Source organism: Apteryx rowi, unplaced genomic scaffold (assembly GCF_003343035.1).
Source record: "Apteryx rowi isolate R43461 unplaced genomic scaffold, aptRow1 scaffold_51, whole genome shotgun sequence".
Classification (NCBI taxonomy): domain Eukaryota; kingdom Metazoa; phylum Chordata; class Aves; order Apterygiformes; family Apterygidae; genus Apteryx; species Apteryx rowi.
The window spans coordinates 61,134-87,319 of record NW_020450772.1 but is presented as its reverse complement, the minus strand read 5'-3'; the positions used below and the strand labels follow the sequence as shown (position 1 = coordinate 87,319).

Sequence of the window (26,186 nt, the reverse complement as noted above, 5' to 3'; positions counted from 1 at the left end):
AACAGCAATTAATATGTATAAATATCCCTAAGGTAAAAAACACATAGGACAAGTACTGTGAGATGATGAGAGAAGGGCAGTGCTAACCCTCGTCCCGGGATTGACTCAGTCCATCTTGCATTGAACTCGCAGGCCCACAGGCTGCCACTCACTACAGCGGCAGAGCGCGTACCGTCTCCCGGGAAGGGGTTCTCGTCTCCCGGGAAGGGGTTCTCGTCTCCCGGGAAGGGGTTCTCGTCTCCCGGGAAGGGGTTCTCGTCTCCCGGCTGGCAAAATGTCCCTCTCCTCCTTCCAGCCCTACAGCCTCCTGTCAAAGCCCTCCTCTCTCAAGACATCTGCACCTTAGTTTTTTTCTTATGTATTACCTAAATCTCAGTCAGGATGTGTAATTTAGAGGCTTGATACAGAGGATTTATATTGAAGAGTTTCGAGCAACAGAACTGATAAATGAGTGATCCATTTAAATATTTTGTAGTAGTGTGTCTCATCATTAAAGAATACTACAGAAGTAATACACGGAATAGTTGTACTTAAAAACTGACCATGTTAAGCACAAACCCCATGCACCTATTATCAGTAACTAAAAAAATATGAGTTCTTATTGGGATGAATAAAAGGGATCTTTACTTTTGTAAACTCATTTTAACATTCTTCTTTTCCTTAGAAAATACAAGTTATAGTTCTGCAGGTCCCAAATGCCCAATTTGCCTGCAATTAGTTTAAACGAGTTGTATGTCAAATCAAAATAAGGCACAAATTTCTAGATATTATTTTAGTTTTACTAATGCTAKAGTCATACTTAAAATGGCTCTAACACTAACACTTAACTCACGCACCTAAAATAACTTGAAAGCCCTAGAATAGGCTGGAACTATGCTTTCCAGTTTGTTCCTGAATATATATTTTTTTTTATGTAAATGCAAACAAACCCCCAAAATATGTTTTTGTTCATTACTGCAATACTGGCAACAAGCTCACTTCAGGCAAAGATTAGAACCAACTCCTGAATAAAAAATTCCCCTGTATGGAGATAACCTTTTACTAACACAACAGTGACATGCTTCCAGCCAGAATTATTTGAAGTATTTGAGTACACTCAACTTACTAAGTACACGAAACTTATTTGTTGCACCACTTCAATTATTAGAGGCACTCATGTCTTCTAAAATATAAGYGGTCCACTTCATACAAAATATTTTAGCATCTACAAAAGTTTCATCTTACAAGAAATTATTTAAAACTACTACTGATATGAAGAAAAATATCCCTATAAACAAACAGCAGTGAAAAATGATGCACTTATTTGTTTACCAAGCAATGCAATGGAATGACAAATCACCCTTTTTATCTTCTTTTAGAAGTTTCCTATGCTCAAGGCGCAGATTACCTGGTGGTGTAATTCGCACAGTAGATCGCTCCAGAGTAACCTGCTGTTTGAATGCCCTCAAATGGTCTTTATTATCTGATGAAAGTTCAGCAGAGTGTCACCTACTACTTAGTCCACAAAGCAAAAGGCTACACTACTGCATTAGATCTCCTCTAGACCAATCCATCCTGTACAAAAGGGAGGTTTCTCTCCTTTCCACCCTACCTCCATTTTAAATACCGCCTTGTGTTCTTTCACATTGCTGCCACCAGCTTGCAATGCTTACACAGCCACTAACACACAACTAATACTTCTCCTTTACTGAAGGAATTATTAGCTGTGGAGCAACATGATCTAATGGGTTAATGCACCATTTTTACGACTTCTAGCCTGGAGGAGGAATTAATTTCAACTTTAGAGATCTGCAGGATGCAAATGAAGGACACTATCTTTGAGCTGCAAAACACCAGTGCTAATCTTAATTTGTTTTCCTCATAAAGAGTGTTTCTAAACTTGCCTTCAGAAAGACAGCCTTCATAATATGAAGAAAATTAAGGCTGAAAAACTTCCACATTGAAAAATAACATGTTAAATAAAAATTATTTTTTAATATCTGTCATGATTTCCTTACATGTTCCCCTTCCTTCGCTTCCCTTAGACTATTCCCTCACTTTTTAAGAGATGGCTTTTGAGCCTACAGAACATGAGAAGTTCTGGGGAAGATGAATTTGGAGGAAATTCTTCAAGCAGTTTGCTTGTCATTTTGGCTACTGTCTTCAGTTTTAAAGAAATGCAATTCAGATCAAACCTAAATTGAGCTGTACCACAAGATGACCAAGTGTTGCTAGGGCTGATTTTTATTAAAAACAAACAAAACCCCCTAGAAACTGATACTTTTGTCTAGTTTTCAACTATGCTTTATAATGTTTAGTGAAGGTCCATTAATGTTTTTAAGTCTAAAGTCTAATGAATCAACCACCTTGATTACATTTTCCCCTAAAAGTATCTTTTTTAATTCTTGTAGCTATAGTCATACTGAATCTTGACTTTCCTATGCTGGATTTCCATCATTATGCTTATCAAGTCTAGAGACAGAATTTTCATACAGAATCTTACATCAAAGTGATTAAACTCACTTAATACTCTTCACAAGAAAAGCTGCAAAAAGGACTTCTATTTATTTATTTTTGTTTATTTATTAAGAAAACACTAAGTTCTTACAGAACAAAAATGACTGGTTTTGGTGCACACTGTACGTAACTGACCAACCAGCATAAGTTTGTAAGACTTCTCTGTATTTGTCAGGCACAAAAAAAAAATCCTATTATTAAGAGACTTTATGCAAACATTTTTTGCACATCAGACATGAATAATAAGCCTTTTTCAATTGATTTCATCACTTCATTACTGGATGACATTACCTAATAACAAGCTTTACCCTCACTGAATATCAAAAGAAGTGGTTAAAGTTTTACAGTAAAATCTTATATTCAGGCAGCCAGATATTAAATTGTGTAAGAAAAAGAATTCCTTTTATTAAGGACTAAATTTGAACTTCCCAGCTGCAAGGACCTACACATGCTATGTATCACAGCAGGCCTAAAATCCCTCAACAGAAATTCGTACTAAAGAAGGAATGACAAGGATTTATATGCCTAAATTAAAGCAGACAGGAAAGGAATAGCAAAGAACCTGCAACTCATTCTGATGAAAAAGAGAAAGATGAGATTATCATTCATGAATGATACCTTTCATGGAAAAAAATAAGGATGAATACAAGGATGATACTCTGAATTTTCTGCCAGAAAGAAAGCAAAATGGAACCAGACTGAAAAAGCAAGACATCAGTACACATCTAATTACTAAAAGCTAAGTGAATTATTTTAACACTACCTTCATATTACCAACGTTTTCCTGACAAAAGGGTGTTATATAGTTGTAAGAGAGCCTATTTTAGAATCACTGACTTCCGGATCTGAGAAGCTGCTGTCATACAAAGTCTTTCAAGATTTAGTTTAGAAGACTTTCTTTTACCCTTTTAAGTACTTTTACAACCCCAAAGCTGTCACACATACTGTCCAGAAAGGAAAGATGGGCTGAAGGGGTGCCACACTGGAGCTCCAAATGCGTGACTCTTTCTAGCAATGCCAATTCTCTTCGTGATCTGCAGCAAAGTTACATATCTAGCCTAGATACTCTATTGCTCCACGTTTTTGATCACAGAAGCAAATAATTTTAGGAACAACAACTGTGATAAAATGAGAAGAGTCTTTCTTCAAATAAAGCAAAAGGTCAATTAAAAAGGTTATAAACCACTAATTCAGCCTATGCCCCTCTGCTGTGACAGGCTTTTAGAACAGGAATATACACAGATTTATCCTTCAGTCTTGACTGGAAGCTTTATAAGCTCCCTGTTTATCCTGATCAATTTTATTTCCAACATTTTCACTGTGAGAGCAGCTTAAATTCACAGCAGAATTTTATGTGAACTTCAGATCTGTGTTACAGCACATCAGTATGAAGAACAGCGCAAAAGCAACTCTGGCTGGTCAGTTTTATGAACGTGGGCTTAGAGAATGAAGAATATTGTTTACTGTTATTGTATGTTATCCTCTAACTAGGCATTCAAAATTCTCCAAAAACAAGAACAGATCAAACCCATTGTTCTAATTTAAAAAACAAAATACGTTGGAATTTTAGAAATCAGATTTTATTAATTCCATCCTTTTACAATTACGTGAGATATTCCCTGGACAAACTGTTTGTAAGGCTGTCCTTCAAAACATAAAATCCATCATATCACATCCCTCCAAAATTAAAGACATTTTAAATAAAGAGTAAAAAAGAGCCCTTCTTTTAAACACAGGAACATTAAAGAAAATTGTTTTGAGAATAAACGGACAAGGATATTTCATACTCATTACGGAAAAACAAAACAAAAACAAGCACTTAACACTCTTAAAGTGATGCAGTAATAACGGGCTTATACACAAACTTAAAAAGTGGCACAGATAGTTCTTAAAGCATCCATCTTTGGTGGATAACAGAAGAAGCAGGAGCTAAACATGTAACTTGTATTTAAAATCGACTTGGACACAGTCTCTCCTATTTCCATATTAATCAGAGAAACACTAAACAAATGTATAGAATGTATTACTGATGCATTAAGAAAAAAGGTTTATTTGTAACAATACAGTATTAATATAGAGTCATTATGGTAATCTCAGCTGAAGTGCAACTCTCAGCAAGAAACAATTTCTCTGAACCTCACTCTATGCCCCCCAAAAAACAAATCAAAACCCCTGGATACATAAACACCTTAATGTTATACACCCACCTTTAATAAGTTATTTTGTTACGCCTACCCAAATTTATTACTTGATTTTCCAAAAGGCACATCAAAATCAGTAATAGAACTCATTCCGAATGTAAGTTAACCTGTAATTTAATTGTCCATTTGGTTTTACCTGTTTAATATGAGATATGGTGGCATCTCGAGGGACATCCAGGTTGATGTAGATTCCAGTGGGCAATAGGAAGTCCACAGATATTGAGCCATCAGCACCAATCTGTGAATCCACTGCCCAGATGTCAAGGCTGTCTGTCACGGCAGGAGGCATTATGGAATCTCAACAATATCATAACCACATGGCCTTAGGGGAAAAAAAATAAAATCAAAATTCAGTATACTTCACCTTCTACAATTAGACACACATTTTAAAGTCTTTGGAAAGTTTACGTAAGCCTGCTTGTGCAGCTCAGCTCACATGTCTGGGGTCTCAAATGCCAGTATTGCAAACAGGTATGTAAAGTTTCAGTCATTAATTCTATTTAGTATAGTAAGAGTACTTGCTCAGGTAAAGTACTTCTGTTCAGGTGTTTATATGATTAAGAATAAGTAAAAAAAAAAAAAAAAAAAAAAAAAAAAGAAGCCTAGCCAACCCAATACATCAGCCTAACCATTTCTGTTTCAAATAATAGTCAGAAACTTCTATAGGAACCATTAAAACTTCCAGATGAACTGTAACACAAAACAATCAAAACTGTTTGTGAAAAGACAGATCATCTGCTACGAATTCAACTCATTGTGAAAACTACTTCCACTGCGGGGTGGAGGGAAAACCACTGTGCAATCTACTTCAATTCACTTTTCTTTGGCCTCTTGATTACTCGTCCCTTACATTTCAAATCATTTCTTAACTACTCTTAATACTACTTCTAGCTTTTCTGACCTTCTAAGTCTTCTATTACCACTCTACGGACATGTTTTCCCTCCAGCCACTGCTCACTGAAGTATTAACCTCCTTTTCATCCATCCAGTGCTTTTCAGCTGACAAAGCAATGAGAAGTGTTGTAGGAGACTACTGTAAACCACTTCTCCAGTAAAGACAGAGCAACTCACCTCTGCACCTTTTCTGTTCTTGGTGGACAATATGGGATAAGGAAACTCACCATTTGTAAAAGATAAACCAAACTGTGCAACACTACTACAACTTCCCTCCTGCTTTTGTTTTTATCAGTCCTTCCCTTCTCTTCTGTTTCTCCTTCCCGCTCTGCCATCAGGCCTGGTCTGCTTTAACACAAGGTATTTCCCCTACTACAACATCAGCTGAAAAAGCAGAATTTAATCAATTCAGTGAGCTGCTGTCCTTTGTAGCATCCCATAGCAGATTCATACATGCTCTTTGATGCAACTGCTTATCAGGAAATGAAAAAAAGCACAAAAGCTTTCTGAAATCCAGTCACTCCTGGAGACTGCACTGCTAAAAAGTCAATATTTGACATAGCATAATTTTTCCCTGTGTTAAGACATCACGCAAAATTCGTTATCAAAAGGTAATCCTTTCTAGAAGTGATAACATCATAGGTATAGCCAAATACAATGCAGGATTCCTTAACTTGGTCATGCAGTAGAATTATAGATAATCATCATGCTGTGCAACAAAGTTAAACATATATGCAACACATTTATGAATAAAAGTTTTCAAAGCAATTTATTACTAGGTTTGGGCTCCCCCCTCCCAAAGCAAGCAACTCKGAAATCTTTTCCTAGCGCACTGTAGTTGAACCCACCACAGAAGTCCAGGAGATTGACTACATCATTTTTCACAAAGGTGCATCATCCCCCTCCCTCTCCAGCTTCTTATCCTTTTTGTTTATAAAATAGCTTGGTTTAGGCTCATAACACCAGCTATTATATCCAAACACTATGATATGCAGCAGTTAATGCTTCATTTACAAGAAGTTAAATTAGTTGATATTCCAGTTTCACACAAATTCAACTCAATTTAAAACTATAAATCAAAAACTGGAAGACCTTTAAATCAAGTGATACACTGTCATATGAATCATCATCTTTACTGACAACAAGGATACTAAAGTGGTCCCTTGGAAAGTCTCTTTTGTAATCTTCTGCTTGATACTGAGAGTTTGCATTGAAATAAATAAATAAGCAAGCATAGGGCAAAGCTGAACATGCTTACAATGAATAATAATGTATGCCTGCAGCACAAAACCAATTACTATTTATTTACAGTTAAGCAAACTATTAATATTTTGTACACATTAAAGTCTGTCGAGTGCTAACTATTTTACTGATCATCTTTTTTTAAACAAATAGTACCATTTAAATCAGCATTTTAAAATATCCACAGTCCATTTTTGCCTCATTCCTAAATACTGGTTTCCATCCCTTCACTGAAAATATATTTTAAAAGGGTTCATTTGACATTCAGAAAAATTCAGGAAATTAAAATCTCCAGTAGAGAAAGAGCTTTGTAATAAGTGGCTAGAGAAACTTCCTAACACTTATCAGTCACCAGTAGAACAGCAAGCCCGAACACCGCATGGAGCCCTGCTAAATACCCAAAGCTGCTATTTGGTACTGCAGCTGTGCTACTATCAGCTTGCCAGTTAAAAGCTGGCTTAGATACAAAACAACATCCTCAAGTCTCATCTTTAACTGCCATGTAAATACACTGACTAATAAGACCCAAGTAATTTCAAAGCCTTTCCATTCAGCCTTACAGAAGCTGTAAGGACCCAAACACGACTGCTGACAACCCATCCTGTTACCACACCAAAGATGTGGCTCTCTTTTTATTAATATTTTCCTTGTACTAGCTAAAAGAGAACAACAGAATTTTCTTTAAAAAAACAAAAAAAAATCTTAACTTTCAGAAGACATTAACATGTAATGAAAAACATTTTTTAACTCTACTCAATAGAAGCAAAAAGTAGGGAGTTCCTATTATCATCATCATTATTGAATAATAGTTTCTTATCATTGGGTTCTCATTTACAATAAATCCACTCAGTTGCACCAGGCTGAACCAAAACAAGAACTTCTTTGGGCGGGGGGAAATAGAGCTGGTGACAAGAATAAGTCAGGCAGGAAAATATTTTATCTTAATTATCAGATCTTTACAAACCCTTCTCTTCACTCATCAATGGGTGTGGAGAGTTTACCACAGTGACTGGTATCTTAAATTCTGATGTAAATAAATAAATAAACAAAACCTAGTCTCTGTCATGCAACACAGACTACGCTATTAGTATAAGATGGCATCTGCTCGGAAAATCTTGAGAAAACAAGTAGTTACACATTACCAATCATTATATCTTTAGTAAGATATTATTTAAATGTGGTATCATTTGTTTTTGCTCATCCAGCTACTTCTACCCACAACATCTTGGCTGCAATTTTGTTGTAACTGACAATAGTAGTTACAGAAGAGTCACTTCAGTGATCTGAAACAAAAGCTTTTTCATATTTGTATGCAAACACCTGCATGCACACACACTAAGTCTATGCTGAGTTGCCTCCTTTAGCCATCATAGTAAACAGAAGTGGTATGTCCATTCCAAAGCATTAGTTTAATAGGTACAGTAGCAAGGAGAATAAAATTAATTGGTTCAATATGGTTATTTCATTCATAATTTCTATTTTAATTCACCATAATTCCTTTTTTATTTTCATCACCTTTTGGATGTTTTCCTACAACATATGCAATTGTTGAAACCAATTCAGTGCTTCAATGAGTTTAAGATGTTCAAAGAATTATGAGTGCTACTTATCTTCTAATGTAGAAAACGCAAAATATAGTTATAAAGTTCTTATTAGATATTCATTTACAACTGCTGACTTTCATAATAGACATCAGAAACCTTTTTAATCCCATCTGCATTTTCAGTAAGAAAAGGAAGAGTAATCATTAGCTAGTCTGAGCATGCTGGGAAGCAACTCTTGCTCTGAGGTACTTAACAGTCCCTTCCCCAGTGAAACAGGTTAGTGTCTCTTACAGTCAGTGTCCAGTCACAAATGTGGTTTCCACCAGCAGCCGACGTCACAGGGGTCAAGCGAGAGCAAGCATTTATACCGAGAACAGCACTGGCTGCCAACATGAGACGGCTGGGAGCATGAGTCATGGGCTGAACTGTAAAATGTGCAGCGGCGCTAGTGCCTAACCAGCAAGCTCACATCCAGTAACCGAAACAAAGGCAGAAAGCCATCTGGATCACGAGCCGTAACACAAGAGATTTTAAACAACTTCCAGCTAAAGGGAAAAAAACAACAATCAAAATAATAATAAAAAGCTATTTCAGGCTCTCAACCTCATGGCTATTCTTGTCTACTGTCATTGTGAAAACAACTTCTCATACAAAAGAAGGAAGTAATTAAAACAGTACTTAAGCTGGGCAATTCAAGTATCTAATCAATAATTATTTGATAGTGGTATAGCTCAATCCTAAATGCTTTTCTAAATTACAGGTATGTAGTTTTGATAGCACAAGAAACTTCCTATAAAGTGTAAATTTGCTCTGGACTTTGAGCTATGCATTTCAGATTTTTTATATATTGATATATCTATCTATCTCAAACTGCTCAATTTGTATTTTAATATGCTGCCAGTCCTGAAAGGGGTTGCTAAGATACACAGAAATAAATGAAAAACAGATTAGTAGAACATCTCTAGGAAAAGAAAGAGAGAAAGTCTAACTCTGATCTTTGTATTTACATGTTTAATGCACACAAACAAGGAGCCCTGCAGCCAGTTATATCAAACCGAGACAGCTAGTTTCAATTTTTCCATCCATAAAACTATGTAGCTGGTATGAGTATCAAGCATTAAGACTGAAGTGGAACAACTACCACTTCAGGTTTTCAGCATCTGGACCGTAAACCTCCACACAATGCCATAAAAGGGTTTTCATAACACCCTCAAAGTGAAGCTATGCAATACACCAGTCTCACGGGTTGCTAGAGAGAACGTCTCCAGCCTCTCTTCTGTTCACCCCACTCTGCGCTCCCCAGTTCTGTCTCCCTCCCTTGCACCCACGTCAGCACACATCAAGCCTCTTCATACACAGGTCCAGCTTATTAYTGAAGTGAAAACAACATATACTTTTCTTTCAGGTTATTGAGTTGAATCAAGTCACAAAGGGATCTAATGAGTGCCTGAGCTTGCAAGAGAAGGAACGGAAGCAGGATCTTCTCTTCTCCTTAGCAGCAAGCCTCCAGATTGTGCCACAGCATTTCAGGCAACTAAAGCCTCAAGGTGCATGTTGACAGCTGGCTAAAACTGATGTAAGGTCATCCTGCCCTTTCTGTTCAAGAGGGCCTTCAGACCATGTAAACACTTAGGCAACCACACAGTCAGCAAAATTACAGAGCTCATCCAGCTGAGATCTTGGCATTTCTTTAAGTTATTTTTTCAGTGAAAACAGCTTTCTAAGCAGGCACGCTGCACGAACACAGAAAGGCGGTGGTGGGAACACCCAGTTGGGAACAGGGCAGGACCATCCCTTCTGAGAGCAGCCTGGAGTCTGAGTAATTAAGCCACACTTCAAAACACACTTTCAGGTGCTTTCAGTTGTGAGAAAAAACACCCAAATAAAAGACAATTAAAATATTAAATGCCTACACTAAAATGAATACCTTACAGTAACAGAATTTCAGCTAGGTAAAAGGGGAGGGAGGGAATCAAGTGAACCATACAGCAAGTTAAAGATCTTCATCACTTATTTCTTCTGTAAATACTCACTTCTCTTGTCACTGTTTAACAACAGACCAGACTGTTTCATCGCAGAAGCAATATAAGCTATTTTTACCTTCATCATGGATTTCCACAGTATGTAAGAATTTCCTCTGTGAAATCAATGGGAAAGTCACAGAATTGAATTTTGTCATCTCTCTGCATTGCAACCTTTATCACATGATAATCAGACATTTAAAGTAGGAGAGACCAGCCAATGAACCATGGACTGTGTACGGCTTACCAGAACAGCCACGTGCTCACAGATTTTTTTTGCTGCTGTTTTTAAAAGGACTTGCTATGTCTATGCAGACTGAATGAATTGCTCCAGTACTAACAGTTTAATTCCAGAAATCAAGAAATCTTGTAGCCTTTTCTTCCCTCACAAACAAAACCATACTTTAATCACCTAACCAAACAGGCCACAGGGAGGTTGGGAACAGCTACCAAGAGCAGGCGGCTTCCTACAGAAAAGTTAATCCAACATGCAGTACAGTGTTTGTCAATGTCTAAAAAGTTCCAAGAAAGATGACTGAAGTAAAATGCATGTGTTTTTGTGAACTGTAGTTCACTCCATTTTTTCCCCAAGCAAAACACCAGACTAGAAGCATGAGTGCCTGGGCTATATAGTATAGGTACAAACCATCACCTTTGTACATACAATGTAGCCAAAACTTCTGGCAAGTGTCAGTCACAGGCAGAACCGCTGGAACATTTCACAACGCTAATTAACAAAACGCATGCACTCAGTGTTCCAAGACTTATCTTTCAGACTAAAGGATCAGTAGGGTTTCTGAAGCTGTACGTATGAGTTGGGTTTATGTTCACATACTAAACCATCCACTCAGGAGTTCATCTGATTTGGCAGAGAAGGTAGGTGAGACCAGTTTGCGGCAAACTCCATTCTACGGTGACTACATCTGTGACTGGAACCTTGCAAAAGGGAGAGCAGGGGTTGTTCTGTAACTTGTGGTGGTCAGATACCGGAGCAGGCTGCCCAGAGAGGCTCTGGGGTCTTCATCCTCAGAGGTGGTCAAGACCAACTTGACAAAGGCCTGCGCAACTTGATGAGAGCTGCTTTGAGCAGGAGGATAGACTAGATGACCTCTGCAGGTCCTTTCCAACCTAAATGAGTCTACGAGTCTACAACTGAGTTTTTAATGTTAATAGAAAAGGTCATTAAAATATAAGAATAACTGGTGATACATACCAGAAGTTAGTATTTCAAGGTACTGACTACATTCTGCTTATGGAGACATGAATGAATTCTCTGAAGCTAAAATTCAATCTATAAATTTAATAGTAATCCATGTATAACTCCAGCAAAGAGAGCAGAAAACAGTATTATTGTATACTGAAAAGTTATAGCTACTTATTTAAAAGGAAGAAATTTACAGCCATCTCAAGTTCTGAACAGTAAGCTAAAATTAAAAGGAGTTGAAAGTTTTTACACCGTTTTATATTGTTTTTCCTCTTTCCATCATCACCTCTTCTAATTTCTCCATCCCTCTTTACCCCTTAAATTGTATCTCAGAAAATACCACTGTACATTTTAAGTGATTTAGAAAGCTCCTGGCATTCATCCAACATAACTGTGTTAGAATGTCAACATCATTTAGTTATCTTCTAGGCAGGAAGAGAACTGTGTTGGTTTAGAGATATTGAAAGAAGAAAAAAATTAATACAATAGGAGGAGGAAGCAAATTAAATGTTTTTGTCTTTTTCCCCTCTGCACTGCCTTCCTTTTAGAAGCTAGATGAAAATTATTTTACATCCTTTAAAATAGTTTGTCATATTAGCAAAAGACTATAGGCATTAAAAAGCACTCACAAATTCACATGGATCATTAAAGTTATCAACACTCAATATTAATCTGCGTCAGGTAAGTTCTTCCAAAACCAACATACTGAAGAACAAGCACCAATTCTCAAATTTCATACTGTGTTACTAAGTTAGAAATTCTCCTTTACATGTGAACTTGCTACAAGTCCCCTATCATTTATCCTCTGATGTGTATTTTTCTGTTATTTTAAATTGAAAGAACAGTGTCAAATCCAATGCAACATTGATATATTATCCAAAAGAACTATCAAAAAGAATATTCAATAAAAGACAAGTAAAGGAAGCTGCAAGGAAGCTAGGAAATATAAACACCCATATAACATAAAATGTTAGAGGAAAATTCTGACATGCTCATTTATATCCCATAGCATCTAATCCCCTGGAAGCCTCATAGCACCACAACACTCTAGACTTCAGACAATTATTTAGAAAAGATTTTGTACATCTGAAATGATACCACCTATTCCTGAAACGTGATCGTGGTTCTCTCAAATGAAATATATTACCCCAAACGGATACCAAAAGGTTTTTTGCTGGGGGAGGGCTGAAACCAACACACACATGCACACACACACGCCCCTGCTGTGTATCAAAAGGTTAGTTCCCGTATGAAGTAAGTTACACTTAAGCCACCTCTTTCAAACAGATGCACATTTTAAGGCTGCATAAATATCTGTAACTCCTCTGGTTAAATGGCATTTGCATTTGTTAAGCTTTAGAATAGTCAAATTTTTGAACATGAAACTTGATTTATTCTTCTTTTCACTGAAAACATGAATATTTACATAAAGGACAAAGATATCGGGAACTAGCTTGTTTTGATTAACTAAAAGCAAAGGGGATTCTACTTACCCAGACTTTTACTTAGCTTTGTATAACAAGTTATTACAAGTGTTAAGCACCACATTCCAGGATGACCACCACTGCAATCAATACAGCTTTTTATTTACTGCTTGCTCTGTCATGTGGCAGTCAAGGGGCTAAAAAAAGTCTTGCAGCAGTGAAAGCAGTTGAAAAGGGCCACCCTATCCAGACACACAGGAATAGTCTTTAAACAATATCTTACTGTCCAGAACAGACTAGATGACAATCTGACCACAGTAATTTTCTAGGAAACAGCAGCAGCAGATCACATAGTCTAAGCAGGAGAAACACTAAGCACTTGCACAATATAATCTTTGTAATCATTTTTCTAACTACGTAAACATCTAGTACTATAAAAAGAAGAGCAAGACATGAAGGAAACATTTGAGAACAAATAAGGGAAAAGAATCTAGCAGCAAAGATGGAAAAGGAGTTGGGATATGCAGGAAGGGTTATGTTCTATGGAACTTAAAAGAATAAAAAAAGAACAAAGGGAAAACTATTCCTTCTTCACATTGGAAAAAAATTCAGATTTCTTTGAAGACCCTGATGAAGTCGAGTATATACAGTAGAGCAGCGTGCCAGCTGGTGGCTCTGTAGAACTATATCCTCTTCTATTCCTGAAATCACAGCAAGATCACAGCTGCTGCCCCAGCCTACAAGTTTCTAGGTCCAGAACGACTGTTCTACAGTCAGGAGACTAGCAGTGGTCTCAGCAGTTAAGCAGGACTCCCAGCCTGCTGACGTCCACTATATTCACACCAACTCTAACAGAATCACCTCAAACACTGCCTTTTCTCTCCTAAGTCACCATTCCCTACATGCAATTTCATGTTATCCCTAGCTCACTCTGAGGGTGGTCAGTAGTCAGAAAAAGGCCTGCCCATGCTTTCTGCCCTCCTTCTCTATTCCCCACCTCCCTAGCCTCACAACAACAACAACAAAAAAAAGCAACACAAAAAAAACATTATTAGTTTTCCATCAAATTAGGGACCAGCCTGACTCACCCTGTGGGGTCAGGCAGGCACTAGGTCTGAAGGAAGGGTGGGGTGAGGTAAGAACACTACCATCCCCATTTGGCAGGAGCCACAGAGATGAAACCAGGTGTCATGTGAAACTGCAACCCCGACCTCTACAAAAGTATTGTTTAAAGGTTTAACATGACATGAAAAAACACCTAGGCCAGGCAATGCATAGTAAGAATCCCATTTGCTGTTCACTAGAACTCACAGGCCATGCAGGATAAATATTAGCAACTGTCTTTTAAAGATGAAGTCTAATGCATTGACAATTAAAGTTTATTCCATAGATTATTTCATACCATGCCACTGAACTTCCTATATACCCTAAAGGGTGAAGCCAGTCAGGATTCTGGCCTTCGACAACTGCGTAGGTGGATTTTAGTCTAAACCGCATACAAATTTAAATAGAAATACAAACAACTTGATTGTAAATACTAATGCTTAAATCAGCAAAGCTAAGATTTTTCCACTACAGGAATTATGGTTATTTTTGTAAAAAGCAAAGATTTTAAGTATTCAAGACATCTATAGTGCAGCCTGGGAAGTTATTTTTAAAAGATCATGAGTTACTATAAATATTTCCTAGCAGTTTATTTCAACTGCCACATGAGCTGGTCCTATGGARTGGAAAATTAAGTGTCCATTTAGTCAGGATTCCTCTAGAAATCAGAATAAAAATATCACCAGATATTTTTAGAAAACTAAATATCTATAGAAAACATGCAATGCCATATTTAAATGTCACTCCCTCACAGTGCTTAGACTGGTACCAAAACAGCAATCTCAGCTAACAAGTCTAGATTCTCTCATTCTCCTCATGAAATATAGCTATTTTTTCCACAGATAAAGATAATTGTTTGCATATTTTCCACAGCCCCTGATTATTTTGTCTCTCTTTTGTAGTTTTATTTCTGTGTATTACTCTGCTGTACTCATGGCAGTATGCACTAAGTTTTAAAAACTGAAGCCAAGACTTTTAAACCACAATGAATGAAGTTTCTACTTTGATATTAATGCCTCTAAACAAAAGTGGCCCAGTTTTCAAAAGATGCTGAGCCCCGAAATTTGCAGTTGACTTTAGCAGGACTTGAGACATCAAAAAACCCACAAACATATTAACTGGCTTCAAATTAAAATTTAATTTAAGCTACCTGCCTTGAGAAGGGGTTAGATGACCTCCAGAGGTCCCTTCTTAGGTAACTTACTCTATGATTGCATGAAAACAATTTAAAAATTAGCATGTAAATGAGATTATCGTCTTTAGAAACTTTTTCCTGCAAGAGAGGTCTACAGATAGAGAATAGCATTTTTTAAATAGTATTCTAGCCTTGGAAGTTTTATCAGAACTGGTTTGAACAATGAGGATAAAAGGAAATTACTTCTTACATATGCTTCTAAGATGTACAATTTAAAGGAGGTAGCGAAAAAATACAACAGTAGGAAGGCATCAGCCATTCTTCTCAGGCAAGTAAATTGAGTTCCCGCTCCCTCTAAAGGTTATTCACAATGAACCAAGCAAACAGATAAAACAAGTCTCAGGCTTTTGGTAGACTTTAGGTGCTTCACAGAGAGCACATCATTTCTAATGAAACAAAGTACAAAATTAGCACAACAGCTTCTCACAGCTATCATGAATACCCTTTGCCCTATCTTGAAATTTCTTCAGAGATCTTGGTAAGTTTTCAATAGCAGCAGGCAGAGTGGGATCTGGTGTGAGGACCAATTCTGCATCACATACTCTAGGATAGTGAAGTGGGGCTGAAGACCTAGGAAAAGACTAGACCTGGCTAATTCACAACCTAGATAATTTGCCTTTGATAATCTAGATCACTGCAGATATTTTATATACTTGGGAAAGTTTGGCATGAAGCGTTAGAATATGTCAAATTCTGTTTAAATGTCAAACTCTTCAGAACTACCCTTTTTTTTTTTAATAAAAAGAATCTACTAAACATTTAAATACTGAGATGGTCATATATTTTTAACTAAAGAACTTTTCTTAATCAATCATTTGTAGTTGTTCCATTTAGTGCTTGAATTTAGTGCCTAATACCAGGTTCACAGCAAAGTCTCACAGCACTGCTTCAACATCACCACTGAAGTGGAGCAAGCCAAGGCTTTAGGAGGAGGTAGCTAGCTCCTGCTGAGAAAACTCTCCCCTTTCCTTCTGATCCCAGCTGCGCAGCCCCGTTGCTGCCCTTGCATTGAAAGCCCTGCTCCGACTTCAGGGTGAGCTACTTTCAGAAGCCAAAATGATGAAAAATGAAGTATAACAAAAAGGGTGAATGAAGTTGGCACAAAGGAGGAAGAAGTGGATGGCCAGGCAGTAGGGTGGGCAAAGGAAGAAGAAAGATAACCCAGAAGAAAGACTTCATTTGAACACAGGTAAATCTGAGATGGTTCTCTGTAGAGCTGCATAACTCCTTGGGCCAGCAAGGTGAAGATGTAAACAGAAGCAGGATGAGTGATGGAGGACATAGTGACAGTTTCTTCAGCCCCAGGGTCACCTTGACACTTTACAGCTCTTAAGCTCATTATAAAAAGTGTCAGTGAAACTACAGGCCTAAAAGTCTGGCTTTGTAACAGCCCAAGCCAATCTAAAATCAGTGCTGTAATCCCACCCACTGTCCTGCCAGCAGCCCAGCAAAAACAAAAGTGAGAGTTTTCTGCTGGTTCAGCTCACTGGGCTTGCTCTCCACGGGGAGAAAAATAGGTAGCAGCAGAGCTGCTGCCAGGGGGGAGCAGAAACACAGAGCACGGGAGAGGGCACAAGTGCTGCAGCTAAGCGAGATCTCTTCAAACAGATATTTGAACTGCTCAAACACCATAGTCAAGACAAGGAAACCCTGTTTTCATGAGACATGAAAAAAAACGTAACTTTCACTGATCCTTCAATGAAACATTTTTTTTTTGTCCCCTACAAAAGCACTCCTTCCTCCTTAAAAACAAGGAAAGCAAAACAAAAAACCCACCCTGACACTACCGGCGAACTATTGCTGCTGGATCTCTGTAGTTGCTCATTGTGCTTTTAACCCTTTTATTTTGATTTCTACATTACAAGAGGCAAAGCTGTGACAGAACCAGGTAAAAACAGTACTAAACAAGAATGAGTGCAGAGTTTTAAATACAGGTTAGGATTTACAATTTTTATATATTTACTTACTTCAAGGATTTTAAAAGTTGGCTAAATCCAGTTTCTACTAAGATGCTTTTGTTATACCACCATTACTGGAAATTCTTCACCTAACTCTAGAAAAAACATTAACTAGCCTGGTACCTAATTCTTTCCACTACCATATACTTTTGCAGGATTTGGTATCCAGCTGTACTCACTTCTCCCACTGTCCAGACACAGACTGCCAACATCCAGTCCCTTGGCACAGTGAGGCACGTACCAAACGTGAACTACAAGGCAGGATATTAGGTCCCTGGTTTACAAGTGCTTGCACACTTCACTTTCTTCTGTGGGATTCTCAAGCTGATTTTGAAAAGCACACAAGGAGTCTACACCACGCCAGTCCTGGCAGAAGAACTCAACGGCAATGAAACTGCCTGGAATTAACTTTAAACATCTTGGCCTGGAAGTTGGCTCCGGGTTGACTGTGCTTCTTTAAAAAGTAGAAGCTGCACACGTGTACAGGTGCGCACACACACACTGCTTCATCATTCAAGTAAGTATACTGAGCAGCCAAAGTTTCATTTGCTTGATCCCCATCTTTAATAACCTAAGGATGCTTGACAAGATGTGTATTATGTGTGTTTCAAAGTAAGCAATTAGTACAGCTTCTCAAATTATTGGGAGAGGGCCCTCAGCACTGAGATTCAATTAAGCTTACTAAACAATACCAAGAAGTCTGAAGGATACTAATTTTAATTAAATGGCATGTATACAAAATACAGAAATTCAGCACTCAAACACACATTCCCTCCCACCCACCAAAAAACAAGCAAAACAGAATCTCAGGTTGCATATCTGAACATAAAAACTTGGGTTTTTGTTCCGATTTCAAAAAGTCCATATAATGTGCCCGTTGGGAATCTGAAAAGGTGCATTAAGATTTGGGGCTGTGATTTTATTGATTTATATTGCACTAAGTAAATTCTGGTTTGGGGTTTTTTTGTTTTTTTTTTCCCCTCTCCATTTATCCTTTCACCATACAGGAATTGTACAAGACTATCTTTCATAGTCCAACAAAAAAATATCAGAAAATATTAAATCAGTACTAATTCTGCTCTCTGGTGTTTTCCTTGCCTTTTCTACCACTCACAGTAATTACTTGTTCCACTATAAACGAGGAAGAAAGAAGGAGTAAACATTTCACTTACAAGAAACTTAAAAGATGTAAATGGTTAATATTTAATCTCCTGTCAAATTGTAAAAATAGACCTATAACATTGAATTTCACCAGCAGCCAATTAAATGCCAATTAAATGTTTCATTCAGCTATTAAAATGTTACGCCTCTAAATTATGAGCTAGATGAGCTTCTACTACAAAAAAGTAAGATCAGAAATTGAGGTTTTCCTATATATAGATACCTCTTCACACAGGGAGTAGGAGACTCACTTTTCAATTATTTCTGATAGTTCAATCAAAACCTTTAGGAGAGAGAGTTATTCTCCAGCACAGACAGATTTTAGGTATCTAGAAAGAGGAGTTAAAAATAATAATAATAACCACCAGTGAAAAATTAATTAGGGGTGAATTTTTCTCCTAAAAAGAGGGCACAGTACAAAATACAAAGCTATCACATAAGCAGACTATGCTTAAGTTTCATTAACAGATGCCATGGATTCTAAGAGTTAGAAAGATGCCCTTTAAGGAGAAAAGAAAAATCAAAATTTTAAACACATCATCAGACTGGACATTCTTCTTCATTGGGTCAGGTGCTTACAGAGAGCAATTTGGTCTGGATTTCTGATCTGCATTAAGATGTGCAATTAGTTTTCCTGCATAACCAGCTCCAAGGTCACCCACTATAGCGAGACTCAGAAAAGTGCTTGCTCACAGCCTTTTGTAGTACAAACAGGATTGTTCAATGCTGAACAAGCACTGAAAGAAATCCAACAATTCAAGTCTAATGCAAAGTTCTGGATAAATTTTATGTATCATTTTCATGACACTAACTTATATAGACAACTTGAAGTATAATGCCATTTGAGGAGGAAAAAAATAATCATAAAAACTGCTCACTGTGAATACTTTTGTCATGAAGTTAAAGGTAATAAAGCTAAAAGTAGTCCTGGTCATCCATTGTAAGGTTCAAAAATAATTAGATCATTTCAGAATCACAGAATAATTTAGGTTGAAAGGGACCTCCGGGAGTCATCTAGTCCCAAGCTTGGTTTCAACTCTGAATTAAAGCATATTGCTCAGGGGTTTGTCCAGTTAATTTTGAAAGTCTCCAAGGACGGAGATCCCACAGCCTCTCTGGGTAACCTGCTCCAGTGCTTAACCACCTTCACAGTGAAGAATTTTTTCCCTTATGTCCCTCTGGCTTTGAGACTTCATGAGAACATCACCTTGCAATTGCAAAATACTAACTTTGTCTATTGACTGAAATCTGTATGAGCGTACAGAAATCTCTAAACAAAATTTTAAAAACAGCTTTTAAAAATATTTTTCCAAAAAGGATAAACTGGAATCAATTTTGACAAGAATTAACTTGTCAAAGTTAAGTGTATAAATGGCAAATAGGTATTATTTTATACAGACATTGAAACAGCTACCTGTATTTATCTTATATTGTCTATTAAGTTAGTGCAAGACAAAGAGCTTCATATGAAAGAGTCGATGAAAACTTCAGAGGTCACAATTCAAATACCAGATAATATGAGAACCTTTCAAGATTATGTTTACTAGCCACTTGACATATGACCCAGATCAGTATCTGATATAAATTTCTATGTGCTGATGTAAAATAGTAGCATTGGTTAGAAAAAGGGAACTAACACACATAATAAACTCTAAATCTATATTTAATCGAAATTTAAATATAATTTATTTCCTGACTGATTACTTTTGTTTTAAAGGCAAAATAAAATGTGTTATTCTAGCAGTTAGAAGCACTTCACAAAATTTTCCAGGTAGGAATAGTTTAGCTGGTCTGACCAGCTTTCACAGACATTCTCCTACCCAAATTATGACACCATGTACACATCCCTTTTTTAAGGAGAAGCCAAGAAGAGTCATTTCCTTTCGGCAATAAAAGCAAAAAGTCAAAATACTCTTCTTGTAAACTACAATCATTTTCCTCTACCCTTTCAGTTCTAATGGTCAGATTTTTTCATTCCTAACTATGTGTTCAAGTATATTCCCAATGACTTCTGTGGAATTACATTCTCACATATCACATAGCAGAAGTAAAATCAGAGTCAGACAGAAAATTATGCAATTTTTCCCCATTTCTAACCTCTTTGTTCTGGAGTATGTTCTACTTGCCAAGTTAGAGGCTATTCTAGGATGGAAGGACTCTGCCTCCTCCCCATTCAAGCTGTAACACTTTGCAAATTAGAATACAAGGTTGCTCAGGCTAAGGAGCAACAAGAGAAAATAGTCGTAGTCCAGTGATTAAGGCAGCTAATGGAAAAAGGAAAGATTCGGATATTTAATTGCCATTTTGAGGCTTAGTAGTTCACACATTTTTAGTTCAAACATTGCAAAATCTAGTAGATTTTCTTGTGCATTTTTTCATTAAGAAAAATGGACCCAGTTTCACAAAACATGGAATGTTCGTTTACTCCTGCTGAACAATTTAACCTCTCAAAAAGGACATAATAATTACCCTGTATTTAGAAGACTGATAACTATAATATCAGCGAACACCACGCAGGAAGTGTCAGAAGTGCAAAGTTACCGTGGAAAAACAATCATAGTTTCAAATTCCCTGGAAGATACAGGCAAGGCTTCAACATTTACCAGCAACTCTAGGGTTACAAGTAATCACATCTACACTAGGCCACTTCCGGCTCAAAAGCATACCCACAATACACAGGCGCCCGGAGAAGAACCCAGAGCCTACCTACATTTCCTAACATACAATTACTACCAACATGGCAGATGCCTCGTAAGGATTCCAAAAGAGCGTCCTTTACCAACCGATTGACTGAAATGAATATGCAGTTATTGGGTTTTTTTAATTTAACCATAACAAAATTAAATACAATCTAGTAACTAGGCTACTGACTTCATAAAGAAAAAATAAATAAACAAACTAATACTTACTCCAGAGAACCTGCTCCTGTTTCAGTCCGACTGTTTAGTGAAGTTACTTTCATTAAACATCTTTTTCTTCCTATTACTCTCGTTTTGTTGGAAGGTTCCACAAGATGACCTGAATGTGACCTAAGAAAGCAAACACCACATGTTATCAACCAAATGAGAAATTAACCAATTCATAGTTGGTTTACTAACTCCATGAACTTTTTTGTGCAGAAATATCTGATTAACCACACATTTTCATTCTCTTTGAATACTACAGTACCATATTCACATCACAATCTAATGATTAAACGAATCCTACATCCTCAAACTGTAACAGGTCACCAGAAAGAAAGAAAAAATGAAAAATATGGAGAAGATGCCATTTCTTCTAACAAAGTAGGTATCATAAACATGAAGAAGTGCACTCAAATAGTCAAAGTTAAAAACAGAAACATTTGTTAGCTGCTATAAACAGTTTTTAATTTCTGTATAACCAATTTGGATTAAATCAACAAACGCCTATTGGAATTTAGGACAACAGAAGAGGAAAACAGAGCTGCCTTTGTGTTTTTACTCTTGTCTGTAAGCTGACTGACTTAAAAATAAAAGAGTGTAATACCATACGTAGGTTTGTGAATTGTGGAAAACTGGACCTGATGACACCAATAATCCCATGTTGCTATTCATATTTCAACCTGCAAAACAGCAGGAGGATGGCTCAATGGGTCTACTCTTTGCAGCCTCCTGCAGATGTGCAGGAAAGGGATCGCCACAGAGCCAAGACATTCTCCATGTAGCTCTACTTTGCAAACCAAACTCTCACCAAAATGAAACCAAACAAATGAAAAACCCCTTGAGAACAAAGTAGTGCAATTAGTTTGCACTGATATTATCTGCATGTTTTTAGGGCAAGCCACAAAACACAAGACACAACTACCTTTCTCCTCCCATTAACACGTCTTCACTAAATAGTCCACATTGATCTTATAGGAACTCACATACAGCACAGAAATCAGGAATGAGGCAGTGGAAAGGGCTAGTGGGTGGTCATTCCCCTGTGCCACACAGAGCAGAACCTTTCTAGAAAGCAACTGTGAAACAACTTAATTTTTCTCAGATTTGTGTGGGTGGGCAGCAACTATTTTTGCCTCATAGCCATTGAGGAAAACTAAGTTACTGACCCACATGCTATTTTTTGACAACTGCCTGCTGTGCATAAGGGTGTGAACTAGTCCAGAAATTTCTCATGATTAAAGCCTAAGAGCCTACATTAGGCAGCAGCCAAAAAAGAAAGACTAGAGAAGAACGAAGGGAGGCCTAACTGGGTTTAGAACTTGCAAGGATCCACTTGCAAGGATTCCACTGCATGGGAACTTGCCCATGACCGGTGGCCCCTGAAAGCAGAAACTGCTTACACAGCATGTCTGAAGACCCATACTCTAGGGCAGAAGTAGGCTGTTATTTTAACTAAAAACTGGATTCCCCAGGCTTCTAGAGGTCTGTGGATAACTAGTCAGTTGTTGACAAATCAGGATGGTGTTTCAGGTTCCCACAATTTAAATTCATGGGAAACCTATCAGTACCAACATAGCAAAGAACAGTGTTTCAAAATTACACGTGCCACTGCTGGGACATATGACATTATTTATCCTAAAAACAACTCCTGTCTCTGTAGAGCTTGGCAAACCACAGAGAAGGCTCCCAAATACAACATGGGAATCACTGGCAGAATGCACAATACTAATTTTCTAATATTAACTTTGATACACTTGAATAAATCATGACCTTATTTCTTCCCGATATTATACAACCTTCCCATTCTATTAAGTTCGTAAACAGGAACAATGTGTAACACAGATGTGTTGTCAGATTTGCTGAAAACAAAGAAAACTAAGGCACTAAGTAAAATAAAATGCACTCAGAAGAGAAAACAGGCAGCAGTACTAGTGCTGCAATTTCTGCTCTCAGCCTTCTCCTGTCTTGTTCTTTCCTTTCTCTTCTCACTACATAGTCCAAATCATTATCTGCAATGAGGGGGGCTGCTTGGCTCCTATCACGCTCCAAATCATTCCCAGAGTCAACCTTTTGTACTGTCTTCAACTGTAAGACACTGGAAAGGCAAGAGGAACTAATATTCCTCATGTCTTATTCAGAACTTGGGCAGAAATAAGACTTACCTGTTTTTGCACAGCAGTCAATGCATTAGTAGTCAACTCAAGAGCTAGCACATGCATAAAGTCTGAGAAATATCTAGGGTCCATAAATTGCACACATTCAGCAACCCAGCACATTGTGAATAGCTCCTGTCAAAGTTTATCAATTCTTATCTTCCCCACAGTCTACTGCTTGCTAGATTTCATTTCCCTCCAGTCCCAACTGCTCACTGTCCTCTGTCCTTCTACTCTCATAGTAGCTTGGGGGATTTCATCCATCTCTGCTGCATTTCAGACCTGGTATTGACAATACGCTTCCTGCTGATCCTCTGCAAGCAGCTGCATGCTGAGGATAGCCAGGAGAACGGCTAGCCCTCTGAACCTTAAAACATTTATGATGTTTGCAAACAAACCATTCACTACTATTTTCAAGTGTTACAAACAACTCTTGCCTTCATCTTGGGATGACAGTGCAGCTTTCTTTTTCTACCTTACCATCCTTTCTCATTTTTCAGACCAGTAGAACAGAAGTTACAAGAGATGGTTATCAATGTAACTGCAGATCACATCACAGTCAGCCTTTCAAATATCACTACCCTTTCTATCTTCAAAGCACAAGTGGAAAATTTTTCAAAGGTGGTGACTATATGTTATCTAACAGACCAAAGTACAAACTCTGCTGCACTGTTAACTAACAAACAGCTAGCAAGAACCTCAACTACATAAGAAACATTCATGCATAACCTTCTGGAAACAGAGAAAGGATCAGGAAGACTGTTAATAAGATTTTAGTATCTGCCTCAAGCAGTGAACACAAACTAGACTCTGATGTGCACACACCTCCTCCCCACCACATCGCCCTGGGGAATGTGGAAAAAATAAAACTGCCATTTGGACTTTTCCACCGGGGGTCTCCGTCATGAACTTAGCCAAAAACACAAAACAAAACCCCCTCGGGTGCTCGCCCTTTGGTCTACACCCACACCACTTCTACAGAAAGTACCAGAGACGTAACAGAAATTCTATTCCATAGCCGCTTACTACTTGAGAATCACGAGACAGCCTGCAAAACAATCTTTTTAATGAATCCTTTTATTACGCCTTTATGACACAGATACGGCTTTTATCCTAAGCATAAAAGGTTGTTGTTGTTGGGTTGGGGGGGGGGGGGTTTTTTTTTTGTTTTTTTTTTTTTTTTTAGAAAAAGCCTTGCAGTCCTATGAAATAATTCAAGAATCAGATAACTATATGGTGGTAATCAAAACTTTTGTAACAATACTGTAAAATTTTCTAGAGTTTGAGCTCTTTTAATCTCCCCCCTGTACTCTTCTTTACGTCCACAGAAACACTGATAAGCGTATGACAAAAAAATGGCATGCAAGGGAGGAAAGGGAGAAAAAACGTGTCACAAACCATTGCCTAAAACTCCCACATGGCATCTAACCTAAACCAAAACAATCATAAGCCAGGCAAGCAGGCCACACACACACAAAAACAAAACAAAARAATCCTTCAGAAATAATGTAAGATGCTGTACAGCAATTACTGGGCTCAGTTTCCAGCCCTATGGCCTTCTCCCCTATAACAATTTCTAGACCTATCAGGCAGGCTCCCCTACAAATTCTGCCAGAACCTGCAGAGACACTGTGAGCGAGACTGCTCCAGGTTTGCAGCAGGTTAAGGAACTGTGAGCGGGCTGAATCACACGATGCAGCAGTTTCCTGACCATCTTCCTCTTTGCAAATCCATTTCCCACTCTCACTGCCACTGAGGGAGGCATCAGGCTCAGGGCTGAGAGCATTTGCAGATGTTGTGGACAGCTATACAGAGAAGCAGACAGCTAGGGTATTTTACAGCTTTTGGTTCACATCTTCAGCTACCTCAAAGCTGTCTCATGCATTTCATGCTCTCAATAGCACTGAAGACTGGATAAGCACACGTCAAGCTGAATTAACTGCTGTAGCATCCAATTGGCTGTAATAAAACTCTCTGTTTTACTGAGTCTGAGACAAGAAGAGGATTACTCACCAGACAAAAACACCAAATACTTTCAAATTAACAAGATACGAATGCTGAGGAAAATAAAGCAGTATGTTTTTTCTTTGCTTTCTCAGTCCTAAGTTCCAGCAATAACAGGCACAAAGGTCTTCCAGAACTTTCTCTCTAAGTAATTAAGCTATTATGACTAAAGTCCAGGAATTAAAACAGTGAGAAAAAGAATTTCCCACAGTGCACATCTGGTTAAATCACAGCCACCTCAGACTTCCAGATACCACACATTTTAGTGTGAGCATTAAAAATGCCAATTACAGCTTGAACTTTGAAAAAAATGAGTTCCTACCTATTGCACAGTATTGTGTACAAGGTGACCAAAACACTAGAGCTGCACCTCATCCTCCTAATTATGTAGTGCCCATGGTCACTTCAGCAGGACTAGCCAGGTTTGACCTTTTAAAGGTGGCACCTTTATTTCTGCACTACTATCAAGAGACAAAATATTTTATCAATAATGAAGAGAGTGTACTGTTGTATACACAGCAATGTTATTCCTCGTGTTCTACACTCATAGGTGTTTAGGGATGTTCAAAGACAATAATATCCTGGGGGCGGGGGGGGGGGAGAGGAATCAAGTCTCAGCCTTTTCTGAAGCGTCTCACTTAAAAATCCAGAACACAGTCGCTCTGTGCAATCCATTTATCTC

At 37.8% G+C, this 26,186-nt stretch overlaps 1 protein-coding gene across 2 annotated transcripts in view; it reads right to left on the bottom strand.

Annotated features, from left to right (window-relative positions):
* PIK3CB (phosphatidylinositol-4,5-bisphosphate 3-kinase catalytic subunit beta) overlaps positions 1–26,186 on the bottom strand; it is a 114,165-nt gene that overhangs the window by 45,521 nt on the left and 42,458 nt on the right. For both annotated transcript variants that reach the window (XM_026080124.1, XM_026080123.1), the window contains exons 2-3: positions 21,354–21,473; positions 4,834–5,019 (exon numbers count right to left, since the gene is read on the bottom strand). In XM_026080124.1, the coding sequence (XP_025935909.1) occupies positions 4,834–4,986 (153 nt within the window). In that variant the 5' untranslated portion in view covers positions 4,987–5,019; positions 21,354–21,473. The remainder of the gene's footprint in view (positions 1–4,833; positions 5,020–21,353; positions 21,474–26,186) is intronic.